The 18,461-nt window shown below is 42.5% G+C and overlaps 1 protein-coding gene and 1 long non-coding RNA gene across 31 annotated transcripts in view; one reads left to right on the plus strand and one right to left on the minus strand.

Moving 5' to 3' along the window:
- The window catches only part of LOC309350446, a 37,462-nt gene that overhangs the window by 14,448 nt on the left and 4,553 nt on the right, over positions 1 to 18,461 (plus strand). The window lies entirely within an intron of this gene.
- The window catches only part of ANK2 (ankyrin 2), a gene marked incomplete at its 3' end in the record, with an annotated part of 330,684 nt that overhangs the window by 8,393 nt on the left and 303,830 nt on the right, over positions 1 to 18,461 (minus strand). For 16 of the 30 annotated variants that reach the window (XM_081876558.1, XM_081876549.1, XM_081876556.1 and 13 more), the window contains 8 exons: positions 10,975 to 11,049; positions 9,657 to 9,788; positions 8,780 to 8,920; positions 7,192 to 7,471; positions 6,132 to 6,408; positions 3,753 to 3,845; positions 3,156 to 3,239; positions 420 to 584 (listed from right to left, as the gene is read on the minus strand). In XM_081876558.1, coding sequence (XP_081732684.1) covers positions 420 to 584; positions 3,156 to 3,239; positions 3,753 to 3,845; positions 6,132 to 6,408; positions 7,192 to 7,471; positions 8,780 to 8,920; positions 9,657 to 9,788; positions 10,975 to 11,049 — 1,247 coding nt within the window. Of the gene's footprint in view, positions 1 to 419; positions 585 to 3,155; positions 3,240 to 3,752; positions 3,846 to 6,131; positions 6,409 to 7,191; positions 7,472 to 8,779; positions 8,921 to 9,656; positions 9,789 to 10,974; positions 11,050 to 12,438; positions 18,442 to 18,461 lie in introns of all 30 variants that reach the window. The other 14 variants (XM_081876550.1, XM_081876568.1, XM_081876566.1 and 11 more) reach the window with 3 other exon arrangements.

An 18,461-nucleotide genomic window follows, 5' to 3' on the forward strand; every position in this document is an offset into this window, starting at 1 on the left:
CTGTCTGGTGTTGGAGAAAACATCTCTCTACTCAATAGGATACTACTCACCCCACCTCCTCCCTAACCCTCCACCCTCAGTGCAACACTTAGACTGAAGGGACATTTTCAAGGTTCCCTCCCGAGTGAAACGTTCACTTGCATTTGGAGAACACTGATCTTCCCAGCAGCAAAGTGATTTAGAAAACATGATTTGCAGATTTCGAAATGGGTATGCCCTGGATTCATCTACTTGCTTTTCACAATCTACAGATCACAACTTGCCCCAGGACATGTATGAAAAGGGCCTTAGAAGTGTGCAGACTTGCAACCAAGTGAGGGGAGTTTGCAACTTAAACACAATGGCCAGAAGAAACTCTCTTGAGGTAATACTACTGTTAACTTTCCTAATTCATTTCTCATTCAATCAATCTAACTAACCTCTGATTGCTCGCTGTCACTCTTCAGGACAACTCGCTTTATGACTTTGGAATATCCATCTCCCTCTTCCACCTTAACAGGCTCCTGAGGTTCTCCTTGCATCACAACTTCTTCCTTTTCTGTGCCATCTGGTAAAGTGAATCGCCTGATGATTTTTCTAGTGACCTAATGGAATGACATCATTATTAAGCATTTTAAAACAATAGCAGTCATATGTAAAATTTTGTAAGTGCAGCATCTTCTATTCATCTGGCTTCCTTTGTGACCGCATAAAAATTTTATTGCAGTAGTTGTCACAGCCACTGCTGCCCCAGTTTGTACCAGCTCATCCTTGACGTGCCATGTGGAATGAGCACATATCAACACGTTAGTCTGCAGTTTGGGCCAGGAATGTCACTAAAGTGTCCAATTCCCATTGGAGATGCTTTCCGTGTTACTATTGGAGTAGACAGGGGGGAGTTTCGAGGATTTAGTCCAGTCTGCATTTTTAAGCAGACCCACCTAATTTGCATTGCCCAGACTAATATACAGAATTGAATGCAATTATTATTTCACAGTTCTTCAAATTGTGTAATGCAGTTCTTGACTCAGAAGAGGTACCCAAATGCATCTTTTAGGGTAAGATGTGCACCAAAAATGCATTTTGAGAAGAAGTGTGCAAAAAATAATGCTAATAGATGCAGAAACAGGATAGAATATATGTGAAACTGACACAGACCAGAAAAAACCCGATCATTAACAGACACTGAAGGAGTCTCAATCAATCAAACCTTTATTGCATTAGCATACAGCCATAGCAGGATAAAACAAAAATGCTAGAGACAAGCAACCAAACAAAATTCAAAGCGATATTACTGGGGTTATGACATTTAAATTACCCTAAGACAATAATGTAAAGATTTAGTTGCCGGCGCCGGGAATCTAGAATGCGGATGTATATAAAGCATATAATGGCCCCAAAATAGGCTCGGCACATTAGGTTAAAAAGGTAATGAAAGAATTAAAACAGGTCCAGGTCTAGGACACACTACCCAGTCAGGGTAGCCCTGAGTTTCAAGGCCTGCACTATAAAGATTGCCACCCCACGTGAAACTTGGGGATTTGCGTCCACAAGAAGCGATTTCAAACAGTCTTCCTTAGATGTGATGGTGGACGGGATCAAGAGGAGGAGCTTAGTTCTTATTAGCTCATAAATAGGGCAGTAGAAAAAGAAATGTATGAAGTCCTCTACTTCATTCATTGTGCATGGACATAGACGCTGAGTAATAGGGGTCTTAGAGTAAATCCCCTGCAGGAAGGCCGTGGGTATAGAATGGAAACGGGCCATGGTAAACGCTCTTCTCAAATTGGGCTCCGTCAGGTCTATCAAGTAGTTGGCAAGTGATCTTACCACTTTCACTTTAGGGAGCCACATGGAGAGGCGAGCTGTGGTGGACTGTGCCCGGTCCATGGCCTCGTCTCTTGTAAGAATCCAGGCCCGGATTTTATGTTGATCCCAAGCTGACAGCGTGTCAAGATCTGGGAGGGAGTAGCGTGCAGTAATAGTCTCCATGGCCTTGGACCATTTATTGCTATGAGAACAAGTTAAAAAGGCTTGCCTGGCTAAAAGGGAACCCGGGGCTTTGATTAATTTACAATAGAAACTAATAATTCTAATGTGGGCTCTCGCAACAATGGAGGGGAGGCCCAGTTCTGTTCTTAACTGTGCAGCAACCGAGCCCTTGGGGAGACCCAGTAACTTTCGTGCAAAAGAGTTTTGTAGAATCTCAAGCCGTTGTAGAGTTTTTAAATTCCACCCCCAGATTTCAACCCCATACAGTAACATCAGGAGGACTTTGCTGATAAAAGCTTTTCTGATTGGTGGAACCAACTGGCCGCCTTTTGCATAGAAGAATTTCTCCAAGGCTTTGATGGTTCTACGGGCAGCCAGGATAGACATATTTAGGTGAGCTGACCAGCTAAGCCCATGCTGAAAAGTGATACCCAAATACTTGAATGCTGAACAATATTCAATAGAGTGGCCCTCAAAATTCCAAAATGGCTTCAGAGTTTTCGTGCCAAAAGTAAGAATTTTGGTTTTGGCGAAATTGATTTTGAGGGAGTTGGTATCACAACATGTCATGAGCCCTCTGAGCATGTTGTTTAAGCCCTGCTTGGTTAAAGTCAGTATCACCATGTCGTCCGCATAGAGTAATATGGGGATCTTGAGCTGTTGTAAAGAGGGGGCAGATTGGTTTAGGGCCTTCATGGTTGTAACAATGTCATTGATGTAGAAATTAAATAGAAAAGGGGCCAAGAGACAGCCCTGTTTGACCCCTTTATTCAGAGGGAAAGAATCAGAAAGGGCTCCCAGAGGGCCAAATTTTACTCTGGCCGATATATCATTATGAATTTCCATAAGAAGGTGGAGGAGTCTCTTATCTATGTTGGTGTAACTAAGCTTCTGCCATAGCCTATCTCTAGGGATGGAGTCAAAAGCGGAGGTCAGGTCCACAAAAGCCGCGTGTAGTTTGCAGTTGAACCTGTTTAGGTATTTATCAATCAGGGTAGATAGAACAAGACATTGGCCAGATGTACTATGACCTTTACGGAAGCCAGCCTGAGTCTCATTGTAGGCTTCTTTTAATTTAACTCCATAGCACACAAAAGGGCCCAAGTGTAGCTTTAATTTACAAAGAAAAACCCCTGCTCTTCCTGCATTTCCCATTAAGTCAACATCTTAATGTTAAATTGTACCTTCTTCACCACAATATGGCCATGTTCATCTGTGTACTGCTCCTCTGTTACAGCTTCTGGTGGCATTTCGGGCATATCATCAGACTGTTGGTCAAAGAACAAAATTCATAAATTAAAGTGGTTGCTTTAAATAAATTGTACAAAAGAGGTTAGTTGATTAAAGCAAGGGGGAAATGAATGAATCAGGAAGCACTGAAGCATAGTTGTTAAAACTCCATTAAAGGTTCTGCAAACCAATATTTAAAAACATGCAAAGAAACCTTGAACCAATAGGCAAACAGAAATCATTTGACCTAATAGGAAGTAGTATTGAAGCAGCAACTCTTAGTGGGACATGGGACATTCTTCCTAAAAATGCACATTGGGTAACAACCCTATTGGGTTTCTCTTTTCTCTTCCAAGCTTCCCAAATCAAAGTAGAAAAAGTTATCTATGTTACTCAGTAGACATGCATTATTCAGGAACATGCCAAATTCATCAGTGCAATACCAGCCAAGGGGTTGCTTCAGGAACAGGACTTTGGGAAAGGGTGGGTCCTAGAGGTGTAACCAGGACATAATTGCCACTGGCACGTGCAGTAGTTCAACACTCCTGTACCTGAATAATCACCCGGCGGCGAACGACCCTGGTAGTTACCATCTCTTCCTCATCTGAGCTGGCCTCCAGCTCACCTAATTCCTCTGCTAGCTCCTAGTGGAAGCATGGAAGCATGGCTCTTATCATACAGATATAGTAGCATGGTGTGAATGAACAGCATTTGGCCCTTCTTCTATTAGCACAATGGAAATAACACAAATGCTCACAGCTTTAACAAAAGCTGCATTACTTCTTCCCTTGAGCATAACATGAGACACTAAAATCGCCTCTAAATGTGTGATGCCATCTAGACTATTACTTTTTGTTGTTGTCGTTATTTGAAATCACGTATTAGCTAAGGTGCAATGTGCTTGAATAACTTGGATGCAATCCAAAAACTTTTCATTATCTATAAATCTAATCAGAGAAAAGCTTTCGTATTTAATTATTTAATTAAAAGGTATTTGCATACAATTCACTGTTAAAAAAATCTGTTGGCTATAAACTTTTTTTTTTTTAAGTGAAATCAACCTGGACAAGAGAAGTCAAAGAGAGAGAAAAGGCTTCTGATTGTGTGATTTGTTCATGTATAATGCTCCATGGGGGAAGGACTGGGAGGGACTGCTTATGCACAAGCTAATTTCCCTAACCATGGCTTATATGGTCAGCATTATATGTGGACAAAACCAATGTGAGCTCAAGCATTGTTGCTGAAGTGCATGACTTGGCTTGGAATGCAAATGGAGTGCCTCTCCCATTCCTTCCCACCACCTAGAATGCGGCAATGGCAGCATTCCGTGCACCAGGGAGTAAAGTTTCCCAGGATTCCTGAGTCCTCCGATTGTCCTCAGCAAGTGCCCTGGAAACAACATGCTTTGGGTGCATAAAACCCACAGAGTGGGCATACTCAGCAGCATCCCAGATACAGAGAATATTGGAGCATGTTTCCAGGGTACTTGATGCCCATCCTCAGACACCTTATTTCCTAGAAGTCCTGATGTCTGGGGTGTTGCCATTAGGTATTTACAAGAGATGCTAGCGAGAGAAAAAGGGAATGCAAATCTTTCAGATACACCTTCATCAAACCTCCCCGCTGCCAGATACCTGGAAAGGGGCAGCAGGACAAAATGCAGGGGGTTGGGGAGAGGGGTAAGCTGAATAACATTTGGCTGACACACTCAATTTGAAGTAGGATAGGGTCCAAATTTCATAATTGGCCTTGGCAAAAAAAATGAGCTGTTTCTGTTTGAGGGAATTTGTGTGTGAAATAGTTGCATGTGGCAGGTCCAATTCTGAACAGAACCAAAGAGCTTCCACTAATCACTAACGACCTCTCTGTAAAACAAAGGAAGAGGAACGCTGACATGTAGGATGTCAACACATCAATGTTTTGTTTGTTGCATGTACACCAATAAGAAAGGCACATATTGGCTTCCAAACATTTCCTGCATCCCCACCCCACCCAACCCTACACAGAGATCTGGGTATCTCCTTTGCATGCAGAAGATCCCGGGTTCAATTCCAGAATCTTTAAAAAGGGCTGAGAATGGCTCCTGCCTGACATCCTGGACAGCCTGTGCTGGTCAATGCAGACAATGTTGAGCTACAGAGACCAATGACTTGGTATGGAGCATCTTATAGATTCCTATCATCTCCATACAGGGGAAAATGTCATCTGTGAAGCCCGTAAAGGTAAAGGGACCCCTGACCATTAGGTCCAGTTGCAGATGACTCTGGGGTTGCGGCACGCATCTCGCTTTATTGGCCGAGGGAACCGGCGTACAGCTTCCGGGTCATGTGGCCAGCATGACTAACCAGAGCAGCGCACGGAAATGCCATTTACCTTCCCGCTGGAGCGGTACCTATTTATCTACTTGCACTTTGACGTGCTTTCGAACTGCAGGAGCAGGGACCGAGCAATGGGAGCTCACCCCATCGCGGGGATTCAAACCACCAACCTTCTGATCGGCAAGTCCTAGGCTGCGTCCCCTGTGAAGCCCTTAGTTGTACTAAATATAGGATATTCACTATTCTTTTCCAAAGGATTTCTTTAGCAATAGATTCTCTTTCATGAATCCATTCTGGAACATTTCATTTTGGGTTGCTGCCATGTTCATCCTGTTCTAACCTAGTTGACAAAAGTTTTCTGTCTACTTTTCCCCTTCTGTGCTACCTACTGCTTTGCGTTTTCAACGGCGGATTTCTTTCATTTATATTCTGTTTGCAGTTGGAATTGTTTTTGGCCAGTTATGCGTGGGGAACATTGGTATTTATTATTCATACATTTTGTTCCTTGGTACTGACTAAGATCAGATTAAAGATGTTACTCCCCTGAATAATAATTCCTCTGATGTGTGCAGGAGTAACATCATGATTCATCAAGTGAGCGGTAACACTTACCTTTTCCAGCAACTCTTCTTCATATCTTTCTGACTCTTCTGGGTGTTCATCAATTGATTCCACAATCACCAGACTATTTTTCCTTGGATAAAGATCTTCTTGGTGGTCTTCAGGTTCTTGCACAATGGGTGAATCTGTTCGTTCACTAGATGTTGGGGTATGAAGGTATGGCCTTTCAAGATCCTCAGAGCCTGCAGTAGTGCCCTCAGACTTTTCACTGGGAATGCTTGTTGCTTTTTCTCCTTTTGGTGCCTGTGTTGCTCCAGAAGTTGTGACACTGTGAATTAAAGTTGAATTCAAGGTACCTAATTATTATATGTTCTCTGTTTCTAGTGAATAAGTATACAGATGAATGTCAGGGTAAATATTCAACATGACTTTAATATAAACCTTAGGAGGACCACTCTCCATCCTTGCTCTTAACAGTTCAACACTCTTCATTCTTGCTTGGAAATATATTGGAACTTCCCTATTATGTTTTCATATTTTATTTTCTTACACTTATATCTTGCCTTTCTCCCATCATGGAACTCAAGACAGTGCAATCGTGTTCCCAGTCCCAGGTGGTCACCCATCCCAAATCATCCTCTACCTTCTGTTCATAGACTCCCCTGGAGGAAAAATCCTTCTGTGAGTTGAGGGATACCATTGGATACAACCCCTAATTTATTTATTTTTTTAAAAAAATTCTCTTTTGTCCTTTGGAAATTCACTGGCTCAGTAATTTCTCTGACATATGTCTATAGTCACATAGAGTTCATATTTGACTGAGCATATAACACTTTCTAATGTGCGTCTGCTCTGAATGCATGAGCATGAAGAATCATAGAATCATAGAGTTGGAAGAGACCACAAGGGCCATCGAGTCCAACCCCCTGCCAAGAACTTGCAGCTCTGAAAGCAGGTGTCTTAAATCAATTTTGTTTGTGAAACAGAAAACATAATATATGGAATCTAAATAGTGCACTTGTGTGTGTGTGTTTTATAGAGGTCAACAGAGCGTACGGTACATTTCTCACAATATGCCATCATTTTGGGTCTGCAATCTTGGGATTCTTACAAGTATTCTTGTGTAGTAGATGAATCTTCTGGCAGCGCATGAGATTTCCCTGAGAATTCAGCTTCCACTCGCTCCTTGTGTGCTTGTCGTAGGAGTTCTGTAATGGATAGTTCCGCCTCACCTCTAGGTGTGCCGTCATGCAAGGGTGAGTAACTCACAGAAATGTCTTCCTCAGAGACAAGGGGAGGGTGATCTGATGGCTCACTGTCTTTAGAAAAAGAATGCTCTTCTTCCTTCTTATCTCTTGTGCTGTACAAATCTTCACGGAGTGCAGAAAAACCTACAGCAAGGTAAAAACAGTTATTTGGTCTTCCCATGTAAAGTAGGAAGGTCTGCTCAGTTTACATCTACCTGCAGATTTGTGGTGGTGCTGAGTAGGGAGAGGCAAATCTGTCAGTTTTGGTTTCTCTCTGTTTCTTGTTTTTTCAATCTTAAATTCTATGCCTTTCCACATCAGCTTGCAATTTTTTTAAAAAAAAAATGCTCCTGAAAATTCATCATTATTTTAGTGCAAATTTCTCCATTGCATAATTTTTTTTTGCCTAATATACATATTTCTGCAAAGCAATGTCCCCCAATATTTGCATTTTAATGCACACTTTACCCTCATACAAATTACTTGGCTGGAGAACCGCACTACATAATTTGCAGAAGTGTGAATTTCAAAGGATCACTGTGTTTCACTTTCACTGAATTGAATTTCTCCCACTTCCTAAGGTTTCATGTAGAGGCACCACACACAAAAGCGCATACAAAAATGTCTGCTGACATAGAGCATAGAACCATAGAGTGGGGGGGGGGGGTTCAGAGGCCAATCCCCAGCTTGATCCAGATAACCCAGAGCTGGAGCATCCACAAGACATTACTCTTTAGCTTCTGTTTGAAGAACTCCAGTGAGGAAGAGCCCACCACTCCTCTAGGTCATTGTCCCCATTGCTTAACTACTCTTACCATCAGACAACTTCCGCAGACGGCAACCTGGACAGCTTTCCTTCCAGATAAACATGTTCCCATTTGTGCTGTATATTGATATTTTAGGGTTTCATTATCCTACACATGCCTCCTACTAAGCTTAGCATTAAAAGCATTTAGAGATGATTCCAACACACATGCAGACATCTTGACACTCACGGAATGACTCACACCTTGAGTGTGAGTCTGCTAATACTGCTAATACTGCTAATACTGAAAGGCATCATTGTTGATGTAATGAGCTCTGTATGAATGCTCTGTCTTTGGGTGCCTCCAGATTGTCCCTATCTTGTGGGAGGGATTCAAGCATATATCAGAAATTTAGATTTAAAAGGCGCTGTTGCCCTAGTGCAGCAAATGCACTTAAAAAAAAATAATCTGCCATCTTGAGGGTTGGTAAGCGACAGGGAAATGCATTGAAAAGTGTGGGATAAACAAACACCCCACAAGCAAAACAGGATGAGTAATCAACAAAGACTGTCTATAATCTAACCACTGCCTAATTTTTGTGCAAGCAAATCAGGTTGAATTCTCAATAAGCAGGGCTTTGATGGTTGTGTCATCAATGCTGACAAGTTACAAAAGAGTGAGCAGAGATGTGTGAGTTCACCTTTACCTTCACTATGATCCAGTCCTATTGTCTGTTCAATTTCTGCATAGGTGCGATTATGGTCTCGGGATGTTTCCATGGTGTTCTCCATGAGATGAACAATATCCATACGATTTATTTTTGTAAGACACTCAGTAAGGCTTGAATCTGTGATACAGAAGAGACCAGACTTTATTTGAGCTGTGTGTGCTCTTTTCCCTGTCCTCCAGATTCACACAGCAAAAGAGTATAACTCAGAAGTCTGCATTAGCACCTTGAATTTGGAGATGAATGATGAAAATATGTCTTTTTCTTCTGTCCGCCCTAAGGTTATCCCCAAACAATTGGAAAAGGTAGGCTACTTACCTATAACTCAAGGGTGTCCACCTATAAAAGTTCAAAGAAGCTTGCTACATCTGCTGACCAGCAGTTACAGCAACCCCCTTTGAGGTCCTGTCTGCGGAGCAAAAATGTCCACTTACAGGTGAGGTTTGAATCCAAATTGTGCCTGCAAATGGGCTTTATTGGGGGTCGCTGGCAGCTCCTCACCCTGCTGTGAGTGGTGCTGTGTCATAAATTTCTTCTGCGCTTTTTGTCTGCCATTCTCATCAATTTATTGGGGGGGGGGGTGTACCTCTCTTACAAAGACATTTTTTGCAAACTCTACATAGCTCAAGGGCAAACCAGGGCCATTCAATTCCTTCACAACAGCTGTGAGAATGTCAACCAAAGATGTCAACACTGGCAGTGGGGAAAGAGGGTGGAAATGTGGGACTGTACTGCCACTTTCCCCTTTGTATTATGCATGTGAATTCTTGTCAGTGTTGCACTTCAGCGAAGTACATGTATACTCACTAGGCTCCTTTGCCAAGAAAGAAAAGGTATCTACTAAAACTGAGCATACCAGTAGCATGTTTCCCATCACGTTCCAGCCAATATTTCAGCAGTGCGTGACTCTGGTCCTGCAGTGAATTAGGATTCTCAATTCGGATCTGATGAATTTGTTCCTCTGTGAAATCCAGTTCTCTTGCTAGCTCTGAAAACGCACATTATTAAAATAATTTCAAACAGTCACACATTTCCTTTTAAATACTTAACACCTATTTTAAGTGCATTTAACATTTACCTGGGAGCAAAGCCTGATTAAAAAAATGAGACTTACTTCTGAGTAGATATTTATAAGGTTAAGCCATTATAGGGTCAAGCAGTAGCCCCAGAAATCTAGCATTCTGGGAGCAGGCTGGAGGAAGCCTTGAATCTGTTGAATCCAAAGCCCATTCTTTTTCCTGAGATACCTCAGAATATGCCATACTGCAACTGAATTCAAAGAGTCAAATATCCAGCCTATTCCCTGAAAAACTTGTGGGGATTTTGAAGATGGAATGGCATCATCCACCATTTCACCTTCCCTCTCTGTCCCACTTAAATTTAATCTGTTAGGCTTCATTCTTGTGCCAGCTTTCTGAGAGCAAGCCCTATGGACTCAATAAAACTGAGTAGATATGTCTAGAATTATACTGTTTGGTGCATCCTTGCTAACTTTTAGGTTATTAGGAGACTTGCCTTTCTTGTGAACCCAATATCCTCCTGTGTATTACCTGGAGACTATTTGGGCTTCAACTACATTTAGGGTATTAGCTATTTTCATTCACATTTGTCACATCTCAGCTTCAATTTAGAGGATACAGTAGTTATATCTGGTTTTCTTCTCCAGGGCCAGTCCTACCATTAGGTAGAATAAGGCAGTTGCTTTAAGCTGATTTGGTGCATCACAAAAGGGAAGCAAATTGTTAATGATTTGAGTTTTGGATGTCATGCATCATGCTGTGCGAAGATAACTTGATCGGCCTTGGGTGCTGTATACCTTGGGTGGATGAGAACCATCTGCTGTTCTGCCTCAGAAAGCCAAATGTGTTGCTCTTCACTCAAAAAACAAAAGTGGCCGTACAGGGATTACTTTTACTATCCAGCACCTGTATTCTGGCAGCCATTTTGGATCAAAATCTCAGCATGTTCTCTGTGTTAAGAATTCACACAATGTTTTTCCTGAGCATGTAGGAATAACTTATGTAAAATCTGTAATAAAACATGCCAGTCGGATCTACAGCTACTGTCCCTGGTAGGCAGCTGTAATTCCAGTTTGTGTCACAACAGATAAGGAAGAAGAGCTAGAAATTTCATTTCCCTAAGATGGTTGTGATCTCAACCACATTAGAGCTTACCTGTCCAGCTGAATCCAAGGTGATCAGCGATATGTGCCAGTCTTTCCTCTATCCTTTCTTGATCATCCTGTTGATCTAAAGCAAGGTCAAATAGGACAGGTTTTTGTTTTGTTTTTAGGGCAAAACTGATCTGCCTCACGGGGAGAGACTCCATAAAATAAGGCCAGTGTTTAACAGTGTCTGCTTTCAAAGGAAACCAAAGCTCTTGGTATGCAGCTAGAATGGAAATATTTGAATACAAAGCACTTTATTTAAAATGCCTGCTTAATTGAGTATGGTAATGGAGGCTTTGGAAAACACTGTCCTCAATTTTATTTTGGAGCTCATAACTCCTAAACATTTAAAATAAAACAGAACAAAGGGAAAGATAAATAATTTGCTGGAGCAGGAAATATGGTTTTTCATGCCTCTTTAAAGTAATGGCAAATGGCCATCAAACTCATATTTGCAATATTAGGTGATGTATCCGTAACTTCATTCCAAACATTAAGAGCATCATATTTTAAAAGTTGCACTGCTTACAACTATCAAAAAGATTTCCAGATCACATCTGTGCAGCATTAGTATTTAGCAGTATTAAGTTTGTTTGTTTTTTTGCTAGAACATGTTGCATTCCTAGCTCTTTACAAAGAAGGCATGCAAAAGCAAGTGCACACTTTTTCTCAGCGATATTTGCACCAAAGCAGCAAGAATTAACCCCAACAGCCAATCTGTTACCAGCAGAGTTTGAGTTTTTGTTTTCCTATGTGTGCATTTGAAGTCATAGTCTCTACAGCTCAAAATTCAGTTACCATATTTTCCTCTTATTGCTCCTTAGTGCTATTATAGGAAGTTCTTTTTTTAAAAAAAAATGGATCCAAACATTGGGCATTAAATTTAACATAAATCCAGTGAACCAGCTTCCATTAGTAAATGGTGCCAAGCAAAAGTACAACAACAATAAAAGGGTTGGAGTTTTTTTTAAGGCACTAATAACTTTGCTTTTGGCACAGCTATATGGACTTGCATATCCTGAATTATAGTTATCTTACCTGGTTCATCTGTGTCAAAAGTAATTCATGGCAAAGTGATTCAATTATAGTGAAGAGAATCCAAAAACTAAAACTTGCGTGGTCAGCTGTATTAGAAGCGAAATAATAATGCTCTAAATTTGTTAGTTAAACAACATGAACAAATGTTGTTGTTTTAGCAAAAAAGACTATATTGCTATGTTTTATCCTTTGCGTAAGCATTTGCAGTGTGCAATCTTGAGATTGTTTCAGGGATAGTAAAATACATACACGACATAAAACAAAACAAACGGAGCTTACACAAAACACATTGGCAACCACAGGAAGCTTTAAAAAGGAGACACACAAACCACACACAAAAAAAAGCAAGGGGGAAAGAAGGGAAGAAACAACAACCAAAGAATTGCGATTCATGACATGCGTAGCAAAGGGAATCCCAATGGCTGGCAAATACCTTCAACATGGTCAGGGACATTTTCATCAGGAATACGCTCAATCAGAGTCTCAATAGACTCATCCCAAATGGGCCTGGTGTCAAAGATGTCCTCGGCAACTGACTGCTGGGTCTCAATGGATGGCACATTTTCAATAACTGAAACTTCTAGGGCGCTACTACTTTCATCATCTGAAACTAATTCTTGTTCTTTCTCTGACTGAGTAAGTCTATCCACTAATTTGGAAGCTTCATCGCTAATCTCTTCAAAGAACTCTATGGAGTTTTTGTAAAGGTCAAAAAAATGTTCCTTACTTTCTTTAGTGGGACTAACAGCACTGCGGGAAGCTGAGGCGCTTCTGTTCTTAACGGGCAACCGCGAAGGAAATATCTTTGGTCGTGAAGTCGTCTGCTCGTCTGATTCTACCTCAAGCTTCATCTCACCCACCCTCTCTCTGGTTTCTGCTTCGGCCTCAGCATAACTTCTAGCTTTGACTGAACGCTTAGCCTTTGAGTCCACGGAGGCACTTTCATCAGATTCAGATTTGCTCCTAATGTCTTGTTTCGCAGGTAGCTTGCATGTTTTGTCAAGCGCTTTAGCTGACTCTGGCTTCCAGACAGACGTCTCTGTATACAAACACTCTTGTTCAACTCTTTGGAAAACTGCCTTGACTGGAATCTTAGACTTTGGTTTGGACGGGTCATCCTCTGATTCCTCTAGGGCCTCAACAAAGCTATCTGAAGGAAGGCTCTCATGCTCTGATTGTTGCAATGAGTGGGATGCAGCGGGAGTTGTCCTAATGGGAATTTTGGATTTGCTTTCAGAAGGCACACTTTCCATGATGGCAGTGGGGATTTCAATCACAGATTTCTGCTCCTCTGGTGAGGAGTCTGGGGAATCATCTTCCTGCTCAGCATACACCGACCTAGTGACTGTTGAAAAATCTAACTGTACATCAATCACAGTCTGCTCGGGAGAGACAGGGCAAGGCACCTGGGAGCTGTCAAACATGTCTTCAGTATCAGCTCTAGGGAAGAAGTCATCATCATCAGAAGCAGCAGTTTCTTTCTTTGGTGACTTTGAAGAGGCTGAAATGCCCATTTTAATAGGGATTCTAGATTTAATATCCCCTTTTGTGGTGTAGAAACCACTGGCCTCATCTTCTGATACAGATGTGAGTGAGCCTTTTATAGGCATCTCTGCTTCATCTAGTTCAGAAGACGCAAATAGAACTGGGGGTTGCTCCTGCTGGAGAGATTCCAGGCCTTCAGCTTCTCTCATTTCTTCAGATAAGGACACATCTTCCTGAGACTGCTCTCCCATTTGGAAAAAGTGTAAGTTTTCATCAGAATAATTCCTCTTGGTCATGTCAATGGCACCACTCCTTGTCATTTCAAACAATTTCCCTTCCTGGAAAAGAAAGGGGTTTTGTTCACTGGTAGGTGTCCCTTCTTCTGTAGGAGTCCTGGCTGGTGTCGTGTCAGGTGTGGTGCCTTGTGATCTCCTGTCTACCATTAAGCCAAATATCCTTTGTTCTTCCTCTTTCACCCGAGCCTCAAAAGCATCATCATCTTCACGTATCTGACTCCACTTGTCAGAATCCACATCTGTCCTGGTTATGATCACTTGGTTGATTATTTTCTCAGCTTCATCTCTGATATCTTGTAGAGCAGCTTCATCTAGTGATGTGGCCTCTGATGTTGATTGTTTCTGAAAGATGCCCACATGTTTGGATTCTAACTCCATATAGATATCTTCTGAGGTCTGAACCTCAGAACCTACAGATGCTGGTGTACAAAGGGAACTGGTCAGTGCAATTTCCTCACTGAAGGTAGTTTCTACCTCAGTAGAATGATGAACCCCAGATGACTGGTCTGTTGTCATCCTTAAACCAGTTCCTGAACTAATTTCAGTGCTAGTAAAAAAGTGCTGTGAAGGGACATTTTCATAAGGGCTTGTTATAGGCAGAGAACTGCTTTCATCAACATCATCTGCATTCTTTTCAGGGTCACCCTTTTGGGTTGTTTGAGGTGAATGGTCTGCAGAGTGTTCTACACTACAAAAATCCCTTTGTGCCATCTCAACAATGTTGTTAGTTTCAGCCAAATCACTTCCCAAAGGGGAGTGAACAGGTGAAACAACAGTAGCCAATTCATCATTTGGGGATATACAGCAATGAGAGGAGCCAGGGATACAGGAGCCCCCTCTGGTTCCCATGGCAACCATGTCTCTGTGTGTTACCTCCTCAGATGCTCCACCATCTTTCTCAGAATCATCCTGGTTGTGTGACGCCACTGAGGTTTCATATAACTCAGCTATTTTGGGGGCGTCACCACCCACAGAATGATAGAATGCCTCCTCAGGCTGCATCATGGGGCCATTAGGGCTAGCAGTGTCACTCTCATCAGTGCTGTAGCACTTGGACTCGCTAGCTTGTGCTATGATGCTAGTATCTGAGGCAAGAGAGGTGTCACCAGACATTTTGGTTTCCTCTGTTGGCTTATCTGATTCTGTGTTGTCCTCTTCGGTACCAAATTCATGCTGCTTGGATTCAATAGGCTGAAACCTTGTTTCTTCAGGACTAGAACTGGAATCCCTATGACAAAGATGAGGTGAAGGAGGCTGCACCCTAATTACAGGCTCCATCAGCAGCCCAGAGTCAGCCTCCTTTTTCAGCTTTGTTAATTCTGGCTCACTTTCTGAAGAGGAAGAAGTCTTTCTAGATTCAGCTGCAGAAGTGAGTACAGTAGGTATGCCACCATCTTCTACAGGCGTTGAGGGTGCAAATTCAAGTTCAGACGCAGCTTCCAAATCAGAAGCTGAAGCAGCATCTTCTTGTTTGGGGTCCTTTCTATAGTCCCGCTTCTGCTTCGCTTCCTGTTCCAGCTCATCAAACATTTTGACTTTAGTCACCATTTTAAACATCTCTTCTTCTGGTGTGAACCTCCTCGTCGGCTCACCTTCGGGGTCATCTTCTGGCTCTTCGCTGACTTCAGGAATCACAGCTGACTTGGGTATGTTTGAGAGCATTTGTGAATCTGTTGTCTTGGGTGTGATTTCATAGCTAATCTCTTCGGAGCTGGGAGTCTCGGGTGAAAGAGGGCTTTTCCCTGAGCTTTCCATAAGAGAGGTTTGCTCTAAACTGTCATCTTCAGCACTGCCATCAGGGTCACGTAAAAGTCTAGATCGCACAGGTGTCAGCTCTGGGAAGTTTTCTGCTTTGGCAAAGGCAGCCTGCATGGGACCAGGTCCTGGAGGGAAGCCAGTCTTTGTTTTCTGTTCTACGGGGCTGCTTTCAAGAGAATCACGGCAGGGGGATTCTTTGGTAGGACTAGGCTCAAGGGAATCGGGTGTTTTACGGGAGGAATTATCTTCCAGTACTGGGCTTGCTTCTAATGAATCTTTATGGCTTATAGCTAAGGATTCATCTGCAACTGGGCTAAGACCTTCACTGTCTTGGCTAGGAAGTGAAAGCTCCAGTCCTCTACTAATGGCATGGTGCTCAAAGGATACCTGATCCTCTTTCTCTAAAATAGTATCATGCAGTTCAGGTAACTTAGTTAAATGTCCTTGCTCAGTAGCCATAGATAACTCATCCCTGACAGCATCTTTTTCAATCAATGTTGAGCTAGAATCTGTACATTTGCCTATCTCTTCTTTGGAGGTTGTAACTTCTACTTCTTCTGACAAACGAGGAGAGAGGGACTCTGAGCCGATTATAACTTTTATGTCTTTGTCAGCAACAGTCCTTTCACTTTTTGTTGGAGAAAGTCCCTTTGGTGAATGTGCCTCTGCTGCTTTCTGCACTGTACTGGCTAATTCTGTTTCTTCCATCTGGTCAGCAGTTTCTGTTTTCTTTGGTGAAAAAGAGAGGCTCTCGGGGCTTGTTTCTGGAGTTTCGGCCAATCCCTCATGCTTATAACTTTCCTCAGAGCTGATCTGAGGGGTCCCATCGAGCAGGCTACCAACTGGAGAATCTGCTATGCCTTCATGTTTAAGGCTTTCTGAGCTGCCATCCAGAGCAGCACTTTGCAAGGAGAGAGCGGGCAAAAAACCATCTTTCACATATTCTGATGGAAATGTAACATTGAATGGACTGGTCAGTACTTGATCTAAGTGAAGCTCACCTTCCTCGGTAATTGAAATGTGCCGGAACTGTTGGTATTTATCATTCTCCTCAAGCTCTTCCTTTATGACATCAGTAAAATCTGTGGACGTCTTTCTGTCTGGGCTGATTTGAAGGTCAGTATCCCCTTGGTCATCAAATGTCAGGGCCACACCCTTTGCATTGTCATCATCAGTTGTTGGAACATCTTTTTCTGCAGTTTTACTACTCTGCTGCCTTGTCTGCTGCATGGCTAAATCTTTTTTCAGAGTACCCTGTGCCTCTTTCTTAGATTGCAAGCCTGCCTCTGCCTGAGGTTCCTGGCTCTTTTTACCTTTCGGACTATCTTTTTTGTGTGTGTCTCTTTGTGTCATTGCCTGCTTCTTTTCAGTGTCTGCCTGAGCAGCTCCTTTCTTAGCCGGCTCTTTCTCAGAGACCTGCTGTTTCTGTTTCACAGACTTATGCTCAAAAAGTCCAGCCTTATGCTTTGATGGATCTTGACCTGACTGGAAGGCTTTCATCAGTTCACGAACAGACATCGTTTCTTCAAGTCTCTCTGTTTTAGAAGAAGGTGAAACAGGCGGCTTCTTGGTTGTGGGAGAAACAGGTGGCTTCTTAGATGTGGGAGAAACGGGTGGCTTTTTAGATGTGGGAGAAACAGCTGGCTTCTTAGTTGTGGGAGAAACAGCTGGCTTCTTAGTAGAGGGAGAGGAGAGTTTTGAAGGAGAGGGGGAAGCTGCAGTCTTTGAGGCAGAGGGAGAAGCGGGAATCTTTGAGGCAGAGGAGGAGGCTGCAGTCTTTGAGGCAGAGGGAGAAGCTGGTGTTTTTGAGGCAGAAGGGGAAGCTGGCGTTTTTGAGGCAGAGGGGGAAGCTGGGGTCTTTGAGGCAGAGGGAGAAGATGGGGGTTTCGCTTTGTAAATAATTTTTTTAGGCTGCGATAGCTTTGCAACAGACTTCTCGGTTGCCCCTTCTTTTCCTGGGGTGCGAACAGGCAATTTTGAACGTCCTTTCTGCTCATCTTCCACTCTCTTCTGAAGGGCTTTCACTTTATCTTTGATTGAGCCAATAGGAGTTTCTTCTATAACAGGAGACACAGCTGTTGCCTTGGAAGGCTCTGCAGGGGCTAACCCTACCTCTTCATCTATAGACTCATCTGAGCTGAACTTTGTTAGTCCTGAATGTTCTTTCTTTCCTTTGGTTTCTTCATCCTTTGGCTTTTGTTTATCTTTTAATTTCTTCCTAACTGGTTTTTTAATTTCCAAGGTAGGTTTTTGCTGGACCTGCTTCTTTTCTTGGCTTCCCCCACCTTTTTCAGAGCCCCTGCTTACAACCACAGCTTCAAATCTCTCTTCTACTATGTCTTCTTGTAATGTCTTAGGCTGCATTTCATTAAGTGACATGTAATCTTTTAGATCTTGGCTGAGATGATCGATCATTCCCGCCATGTCTTTCTTTTCTTTCTCTGTTTTCCCTTTGCCTATTCTAGTTTCTGTGCAAACAGGCTCGGTAACTTCCAGTGGAGCATTCTGCTTAGCCTCTTCTATTTCTTCATCGCTTACAAGGACCCATTCTTCTTCCACCAGCTCTTTCTCAGAACTGGATCTTTGAAGAACTGGCCCTTCTTTTGGACAGCTTCCACTTCTCAGGATTTCGTTCACTTTTTCCAAATCCTCCTTAACTCTTTCCACAATCTCAAATGGTTCTCCAGGTTCTTCATCGGCAGATTTCACAAGGTCCTTCACCTTAATGGAGCCTGACTTTTCAGCTGAGTCTGTGGTCAAGATGGCACTCATTTTAATCAAATCTTGTTTCATCTCAGAGACTTCAGATAGCAAGTCTGGGCTGGCTAGGACAGGGACTTCATTGACAAGGTGACTTTTCAGGACAGATGTTTCTGTAGATTCTGTTTCATCATCATCTTTGATGCAAATGGGGAAA

This window comes from Podarcis erhardii (genome assembly GCF_964252035.2).
Source record: "Podarcis erhardii genome assembly, chromosome: 9".
Lineage (NCBI taxonomy): Eukaryota > Metazoa > Chordata > Lepidosauria > Squamata > Lacertidae > Podarcis > Podarcis erhardii.